At 35.6% G+C, this 9,868-nt stretch overlaps 1 protein-coding gene across 1 annotated transcript in view; it reads left to right on the plus strand.

Moving 5' to 3' along the window:
- Positions 1–7,604, plus strand: part of HDAC9 (histone deacetylase 9) — a 277,705-nt gene extending 270,101 nt beyond the window's left edge. The window contains exon 15 of the mRNA XM_070726525.1: positions 4,476–7,604. Coding sequence (XP_070582626.1) covers positions 4,476–4,793 — 318 coding nt within the window. The 3' untranslated portion in view covers positions 4,794–7,604. The remainder of the gene's footprint in view (positions 1–4,475) is intronic.
- Positions 7,605–9,868: the final 2,264 nt, after the last annotated feature.

Below are 9,868 nucleotides of genomic sequence, written 5' to 3' on the forward strand. Positions count from 1 at the left end.
GCGAAGTAGCGGTGCGGAAGTAAAAACACCATCTGCGCATGCGCAGATGGTGTTTTTACTTCCGCCGCAGCAGCGAGGAGCCGAAGATTGGGGTTTCCCCGCCGCCCACGCAAACTCCTCGCTGCTGCCGCGCCCGCCGCTTGTCTTGTCCGCTCGCCCGCCCACGCCGTTCGCTCGCGCCGCTTCCCAGCTGAGTCCTGAAGCCAGAAGGCAAAGGCGAACTTCCGCGTTTGGCTTCGGGACTCAGCTGGGAAGCGGCGCTGGGGTTTCCCCACCGCCCACGCAAACTCCTCGCTGCCGCTCGCCCGCCCTTCGCCCGCCCACGCCATTCGCTCGCGCCGCTTCCCAGCTGAATCCCGAAGCCAAACGCGGAAGTTCGCCTTTACCTTCTGGCTTCAGGACTCAGCTGGGAAGCGGCGCGAGCGAACGGCGTGGGCGGGCGAAGGGCGGGCGAGCGGCGGGCGAGCGGGCCGGCAGGCGGCGGACAAGCGGCGGGCGGACAAGACAAGCGGCGGGCACGGCAGCAGCAAGGAGTTTGCATAGGCGGTGGGGAAACTCCTCGCTGATGCCCGCCGCTCGCCCTCCCGCCAGCAAGAGGGGGAAGACCCAGGGAAGCAGCCCAGCAGCTGATCTGCCCGGCGCCATCTACGCATGCGTGTCCATAGAAAAAAAGGGCGCGCATGCGCAGATGGTGTTTTGACTTCCGGGTTGAAAAATCGCCATATAGCCGTTCGCAACGATCGGGATCGCGATACCCGGGGGATCACTGTATATGATTTTTTTTCTTTCCTAGAGATTGTCTAATGGCTTGGTTGGCCTCTTTGGTCAAATACAATGCACTTTTGATTTTGAAAGGTTTTTCCAGATTTTTCTGAATTCTTCTTTTGAGTTGTCAGGTTATCACTGATCAATCCTTAAGAGCTGCTAGGAAAGAAATAAATGCATCCCTGATTCCTGCCCATTTCTACAAAATTAGGTTGATCTTCAGTTGCTTTCTTACCTCAGCCATAGGGGTTTGCCCCCCTGAATTTCTGACTGGGAGCTAGAGACATCTTGTGACAATTGCATGGGAAGGAAGTAGTCAGTTACATTTGGTGAAGCTGAAATGTTATTTTTAAGAACAAACAAACAATGAAGAATATTTCAGCAGAAAAATGATCTAAATTTCTTTAGTGATGCACAACATGTTCTTGGAGAAATATTACTGTGGGTTGATGAAAAAGACATCAGTGCCTACTTTCTCTCTAGGTGAGTGTATTATATGTGCACATGTACTGAAAATTCACTTGCATATATAAATCTATTTTTATGTAGGTTTACAAAAGAAGCTTGGAATATATTTCATGTATAAGTGCTAAAGTTGCTGTAAATGTGCTCTTTATGTGAACTATGCCAGATGTCACATGAGGGTTGCAACATCTGCCTTATCAGTTCTGCAAGAATAGCACTATAATGCATCACAGAAGAAGAAAAAATTCCCGCTTTGAACTTGAAAGCATGCAGAAGGAGTACATACGAAGAAATAAATACGTTTTCTAACTGCACTATAATCTGGATCTCATTCTCTCTTGGATTCTCTTTAAGGGTAACGCACCTGATGCTGAGCAACTGGCATATGGAATGTTTTACAGATGGTCCAGCATCAGTGACTCATGTAGCTGTAGATGATTATCTGTCACACAGATGTTTTAGTTTGTATTTTTCAACTGACCAGTCAGCAGCAACCATTTCTGGTGGCTCAGCAACAGATGTTTCAAATGTCTGAATGTCTTGTCCATTCTGAAGATAAGCAGCTAGTTCCTTTACATACCTCATCTATTGCAGTAGTTTTGGAAGCAATTGGAGAATGTGTGTTTCCTTGTACAGCTTTTATCTTGAGTTTTATCATCACACTAGAAAAAAATCAATATGCTGCTATTTCTTGTTCTTACCCAAATGTGCTGTTGTTTTCAGAAGCAAATCTGGGATCCTGATTGAAATTATTACCAGTCTTTTTTCTTCTTGCATTTTGTTCATTTATTCAATCATATGTAATTGCAACTAGTAAACATAAATACCAACAGCCCAAGACTGTCAACTTTGCAAAAAGTTCACTTGTAATGAATAAAAAAATTAAGGAAAGTCAAAGTCAGTTTGCTATCATTTAAGAAATGACAGTGATGCAATCTGAAAACTATGGGAATGTTTTGATAACTTTAATTAAAGTTAATGGAACATTAACAATTAATATTGCTAACTAGTAGGACGTTAGGCAAATATAAATAGAAAAATAATTATCTGTTTTCTCCTTCATAGTTGTTACAAAAGGTGTTGAAATTTATCTAGCATGATGTTAATAAAACACACACTATTTATTTATTCATTCATTCATTTATTTATCTATCTATCTATCTATCAATCAAATTTGTATGCCGCCCCTCTCCGCAGACTCGGGGCAGCTCACAGCAATAGTAGAAAACAATGTAAAATACAAATCTAATATTTAAAAAATATTGTCAGAAGGGCAATAATTTCTCGGCTATCCCCACCATGTATAATTTTGTAAACTTCAAATGTGTATCTTCATCCAAGTCCTTTCTAGACCGAAAAGACCTTTTCCATTATTCCCCAATGTTGTCTCTACACATTTGTCTGTAAAGCAGAAGACCGAAAAACTCTACACTGTATTTTAAAGCTACTATATTATAAATCATCCAATAAATATAATAAATTTAAAATGAAACTAAAATTTAGAACTTGAAAACACAACTTCTAAACTTATTTTATTCTAAATCATAATTGGACTATGACCAAACAAAATATACCTTGTAATAAAGAATAGTGGACATCAAGAAGCAAGTGGACTTGGAGAAAGAATCTAGCTGTATAAAATTACAATAACAATAGCAATAAAAAGAAGTCAAGGAAAAAATGAGCAATATCTAAAATCCTAATTAAAATTTAAAAAAGCAATTCAATAACATATGTACTAGTCATTTATACCAAATTCAAATATATGGGTAAGCTAGTGGTTGATTTAGGGCCCCAGGCCTGCCAGAATAGCCAGGTCTTCATGGCCTTATGAAAAGCCAGCGGGGTGGGGGCCATACGGATCTCAGGGGGGAGTTGATTCCATAAAGTCGGGCCAGCAACAGAGAAGGGTCTCCCCCGCAATCCCACCAACCTTCATTGTTTAGCTAACGGGACCTGGAGGAGGCCAACTCTGTGTGCTCTAATTAGTCTCTGGGAGGTATGTGGCAGGAGACAGTCCCATAAATAATCTGACCCTGAGCCATATAGGGCTTTATATTCTATTAGTTATATTCTATTAGACATGTCCTACCAGTTATCTTAGCCAGATTGATATGGCAAACTACCAGAAAGCATTTTTGATTGCACAGTGCCATGCTGTCAAGGTTCCAGATGCCCAGTGCCGGGTCGGATGTGGGGACTCTCTCCCCCCAGCACCTGCTAAGAGTAGTTAGGTGAGAATTTATGAGATTCAGGTTAAAGATGTCAAGGTTCCAGATAACATCCGAGCTAAATCAGATTCCGAGTCAAAGTATTCCTGAAAACTGCACTTTATTTCCGGAGCCATTCTGACACCTACACAGGGAAACCTGAATCTAAGTTTCCCACTCAGTTGAAAGTCCATGTCCCTTGTCCCCCACCCACAAACCTGTCATGTTGTCCAGTCAGATTGTGCCAGCCGTCTCCTTGATGGTTGTATCTGTTTCCTCCTGGTATTCACTCTTCCCAGGTCTTCTATAGATGGTATGGCAAGCCGTTAATTTATCACCAACTTCTGCAGCGGCTTGACATATGCACTTCCATCAGCCATTCTGAAATCTGAAGTCTGATCAGTTATGTGACTATGCAATTTTAAGATCATAATTTAATAATCTTATAGTTAATGTATTTCTAACTTTGCACTGAAAGATGTTGAAAGAAAATGCAGGGCGTTCTGCCACACCCACAGTGTGGTTGTAAAAGTTTTGGTAGCCCTTCACTGCTTAGGATGGAACACCACGTATTACAGAAAATGCCATATTTAAAAGTAAAAACATGAGCAAAATGAATCTCTGTGTGTGTGTGTATATGTGTGTGTGTATGTGTATATATACACCTATTTGTATATATATAGGTATATATACCTAAATAACATTAAATTTTGTTGTTTATGAACTTGGCTTAGCAAGAATATGGATATAATTGTATATATATTGTAATGGGTTTCTCATGTCTACATCATTATTCAGTTTTTTCCTAGGAAATAGGTTTTTTTCGTATTTTGCTGTAATATACAAGTTTAAGTTTTATTGTCCACTGCAAATTAAGTCATTTATATTTGAGAGATCTAAAGTGCTTTATTCTTATAAAATTATTGGACTACAAATTGCTCATCTAATCCCATTGTAAAAAATTGAGCCAAGTGCCTTTTCATCTTTACATATCTTTGTTTACTCCTTTTATCCAATTCCTTTTCTGTATTTCAGATGCTTTCTAAGTCCATAGAACAATTAAAACAACCTGGGAGTTTGGAAGAAGCTGAAGAAGAACATCAAGGAGAGCATTTGATGCAGGAAGAAGGAGCTGCCCCTGTTAGTGTCAGCATTAGGGATGACACCAATGGCGTTTCTTTCCACAACTTGGGACACCCTTTTGGAGCTGTGAAGGTGAAAGAGGAACCAAAGGACAATCATGATGGTAATATTAGAAATCAACAAATGGCATCTGGGGAGCAGTCTGCTTTTATGCAACAGGTAATAGGCACAGATTTAGCGCCAGAATTTATCATTAAAGTGATTATTTGAGTACAATGATGTTAACATTTTAAAATTCCTGATAAAGAGAATGTTTATTATTTTTTCCATCCTCAGAATCCCAAAGAGCTATATAATTTAACATTTAGAATAATTAAGAACATATATGTGCCCATACTTCAAGTATAGGGAAAGGTGCTTGTTAAACTAAATAATCCTTGCTATTGTATATAAACTTTTTAGTAATTAGTAGAGGTCATATTAACTGTAGTGGATTCTGCCTCATTAGATTTAGTGGAAAGGAACTCATTGTTGTATACATTTTCTGTGGAGAACAGCGACTACTGACCAAATCTGAGATTTGTGCTTTTTATACACATTCTTGCCTATCTCTAAGCCTTTTTTTGATATTGCCTAATGTACAGTTTATTCATTTTGTATATGTACAATAGTAGTCCTACACACTGTTAAATGGAGAGAAATATTTTCTTTGTTACACAGGTACTGGTCCAAATACCAGGAATCTGAGCTTTATATATAATATGAGGGAACCAATGTAGAAAACGAATACAAAAAAACTGAATGTACTTTTTAAAATGATTTTTTCCTCTCCTTTTTCATTAACTTTATATGATTTTTTAAAGCTTTCTTTTCTTTATTCCATTTGAAGGTATTTGTAGCAAGGAACATAACTTTTAAGTTATTAGATCTTTTCTTGTTAATTGACTTGTTCTCAAATGACAGCACAGCACACACTGTAGAAAAAAGGTTTACATGGTAATGACAGTGTTGAGTATGTTTTGCATCCACTCTGGTCTGTATTTAAAAGGCAACAACTATTCATTGCACAGAACATCAATCCCTGAGAGAATCTGGGGACGTTCTACAAAGCATAAATACTTTGGTGATCATTTAGATTCCTAATTATATGTGAATTATAAAATATGATAAAACAACAATATCATTGGGAGTTTTTCCCCCTTAGGAACTATGACTAAAAGTACATAGTGTTTAAATACAAACATTAATATACCAAAAAGATTTTTCCTCCTAAGACATGCATGCATGTGTAGGTAATTGTGCCTCCAAAAGGATTGTGATCCTTTCAAATGTTGTATCATTGAGATAATTTGATATACTGTACAGTACAAATAGTTGCTGACTTAACTCAGAGTTATGTCAGTCACTTCTTTTTTCCCTGAAGAATAATAATGGTGTGGAGGTAGACAGAAATGCCTTGTGGAAACAGGAAGTCCAAGTAATTCATACACTTGGAATGTAAGGACAGAGCAAAAAAGAAGCAGAGGCCAGTGCTTTATTCTGTTTTGTAAAGGGCACTCTGTAAGTTGATTTATGTAAAGAGAAAATAGCACAGTGAATAGGGAAATTGTTAAGGAAGTTTTCCAGTGAAACATTTCCTTTTCTATTTCCTTTTGATATGTTTACTATGTTGTAGTTTACTTCTGTTTAGCTAAAGATTCATTGTATTAACATCCCCTTATGCATAGTCCAGGATTGACCTGGAGTGTATTTTGAATTTTCTGTTATATTGCTTATATTTTATGGTATTTTAAGATTCAGTATACTTTTTAACAAGGGTATTTTGCCAAATGAAGAATATTCTTCTAATATAACCTTGTAGTATTTACATTTTAACCTTGTTTTTTAAAATAATACATTATAAAATTTTGCAATGTGTACAGACTAACATTTTTCATGTGAGTCTGTGTATATTAATGCATATACTGATACACATAAGATATAGCAGACAGAAAAATACAATGTGTTTATAATTGATTATTTTCTTATAGTGAACAAAATTCATAGCATAAGGTAGATAATTACCTAATTCATCATATGTAAGCATAGCAAAAAAAGTCAGAAGTAGTATGGTATACATGAGTTTCTTTCACAGGGGATATACCAGGATAAGAAAATGGTAATCTGTGAAACAATTTTAAATTCTAAACTATATACCTATACCACAACTGTTGCCTTTCCAGTGACATATATTAGTTTATTATTTTCTTTAGACTTTAGATTGTTATTTGGTGCTATTCTCCCCACTTCTCAATATGTATATCTGGCTTCCAAACAGCAGTTTCATTTACTAAATTTAAAACAGAGAACTCCACCATTCAGGTGGAGGTGCTAAACCATTCAACTCAATCATTCAGTTTCTTAAATATGTGGAGGAGGAGGGGGGGATAGAAGCTGTTAATTGTTGAACTTTGGGAACAGATTTTTTCCACCAGTAGAGACCAGCTACAGTATTTCCATCAATATTATGTACAGACAGACAATTATGAACTTTTAGAACGTAATACATCTTTGGAAGCTATTCTTTCTTAAACAGAAATCCTCAAGTGGGCATATAATATGTATAATATTATATGTTAATAACATAAAGAAGGCATATAAATATGTTCTGATTCTACACATTTTTGTTTCTTTCTAACAGTCTGTTAGCACAGAGGGGCAGAAAAACTGCATCTTTGAATTATATTTTATTTCGATAAGAACGTGAACATAGGTTTTCTATAAAATGTTTCAAAAATACATAAGAAAGAAAAGTATTTTTATAATGCACTTGGGAAAACTTATCCCATTCTAGCCAGCAGATTTCTATGCCATTTAATTTTTTTCCAGAAATTACCTGAAGCCAGTGAAAAGGGAAAACTGGGTGTAAGAAATTTTATTTTTTATTGCCACATTTAAAACGTTATTATAAAATCTGTACTTATTATAATTTACACTTTTGGTGATTTCTTGTTCATGTTGTAAAATATTTTGTTTGTATGTTCCCTATTTTGCCTATTACAAATTTATATATTCCTTTCACAAATAAAGATTTTTTTTCTCAAATGATTTCCTTTCACCTATTTGACTTTGTGTAAATTTGATTAATTCTTAAAGCTACTTCTTTTTATTTATTAGACATCTATTTATTTATTTTATATTGGCAATACATTTGCTTATTATTGTTCAAACAATGGCTTTAGAACCATCCCCCAATTTAAATTACACAAAGTCTATTTTTGGTTTGTTATGTGATCTCACATTAACCATCTCACATTGTAAAAAATATAAAAAAATTATCTATGCATGTTCATTTTATCTTCATCACATTTGTCTTAATTTGTGGGCCAACCATTTTATCATCTTTTCAAATGTAGTATAAATAAATACCAATTTTCCCGTGTTTTGATTCTAGTTATTTTAAGTTTTGATCCATGGATATGATTTGACTCCAAATGTTTTAAAAATTAGTATGGAAGTGGTTTATTTGCACATGAAATATTATAGAATTTGTAGTAGTCCTGAGGAATTTATAGTTAAGAAATACAAGATGACCATATTAATCTTATTTTTAAAAATTACACCTTAACAACTAACATCTCCAGTGTAGGACAAATTGGTAATATATCAAATTCATTCAAATCAATAAGAATGGTTAGTCATGGCTCTATCTCATTTGCCCAGATAATTACAGTACAGTAAAACATATTCCTTTGCATATTGTCACATGATAAGCTTAACTTGTTCAAGTAATTCCTAGAACACCATTTGTGAGATTACATGTTTTCTGGAGTGATGTCAACTATTAAACAAAATCTGGCTGTCCTCTTCCGAAGGAGAAGTGCTCAGATATCAAGTTGGGCAGGGATATATAAAGCTGAATATGCTACAGTGAAAATATATTAACTCATGGTCAGTAGTCACCTCTCATCTGCTGAAATTGGCTAATGAAGCTTAGGCAGTAATGAATATAGTAGCTTCTAAGGTGCCACAAGTTTCCTTGTGTTTTCCCTTCAGAAAATTTAATACAGCTATCCTTCTGGAAACACTTTCTTTGCATGCCATTCCTGATGAAAAAGATTCTAAATAAATCATTTAAAAAGTTAATACAGATATTAAAGAAATCTTGTTGTGGTAAGTGTATACACATTATAAAATATTAAAACTGTAATTTTCTAGTTCAAATTTTATAACTTAATTATTTTCATTTGGAAAAATTATTTTGGATCCAGCATTTACAATATCATATCCATGTGGAGGTGCAAAACATTTCAAATTCTTTGTGTTGCAATACAGAAATGTCGTGTTTCATGTTTGAACCATTGCAGAAATGTTTCAGATTTGAAACAGTTCTGCTTCAGATACAAAATAAATGTCTTGATCTTGAATTAGAGCCATTTTTACATCAACAAAGCTTTGGAATAGTTGGAACAATCCATTTTGAGATCAAAACATTTCAGATACAAAGCATAACACCCATATCAATCTGAAGTCACTTTTTGTAATTTATTATTCCACGTCCTGTCAATTATTAAACGTTTATGTACGAATGACACTTCATTCTATAAAATATTAGAATTCAAAGAAAAACAAACAACTTACGTCTCTGTTCAATAATGAAAGAACCAGCATAGGTTCTTGAAAAGCTTTTCTTAATATGTGTTCATTTATGCACATATATAGTCAACACTTCTACTGAGACTGCCAATGGAATTAAAGAGTTAATGTAAAATATACCTGCAGCGCAATACATGTTTTTATTTATTTTATTTATTCATTTGTCCAATACACAAATACATAGGAAGAAAAATAGACATGTAGTAATATATATAAGGGTAAAGTGAACTTAGAGGAGAGGATATATGAAAGAAAGAAAATATATATGATAAGTGAGAAGAAGGAAAGACAATTGGACAGGGGACGAAAGGCACACCAGTCCACTTATATACGCTTATCATCACCTATCAGAATTGGAACCAGAATTTTCTATTGCAAAGCAGGACAGTTAAATGAATCATGTCTAATGTTATGGCCTTTTTTGTCATAGGTATTACTGTAAATGAATCACTGCAGTTGTTGAGTGCATCATCCAGTCATTAAACAAATTGGACTTTCCCATTTGACTTTGCTTGTTGTAATTTATCTGAGAAAGTTTCAAATGGTAATCACATGACCCTGGGATGCTGTAGCGGTAATAAATACATGCCAGATGTCAAGCACATCCATATTTTGATTATGTGATCTTAGGGATATTGCAACTATCATGTGCAAAGATTGGTCATATGCCCCTTTTTTCAGTGCCATCATAACTTTGAATGGCTGCTAAG

This window comes from Erythrolamprus reginae, chromosome Z, assembly GCF_031021105.1.
Source record: "Erythrolamprus reginae isolate rEryReg1 chromosome Z, rEryReg1.hap1, whole genome shotgun sequence".
Classification (NCBI taxonomy): domain Eukaryota; kingdom Metazoa; phylum Chordata; class Lepidosauria; order Squamata; family Dipsadidae; genus Erythrolamprus; species Erythrolamprus reginae.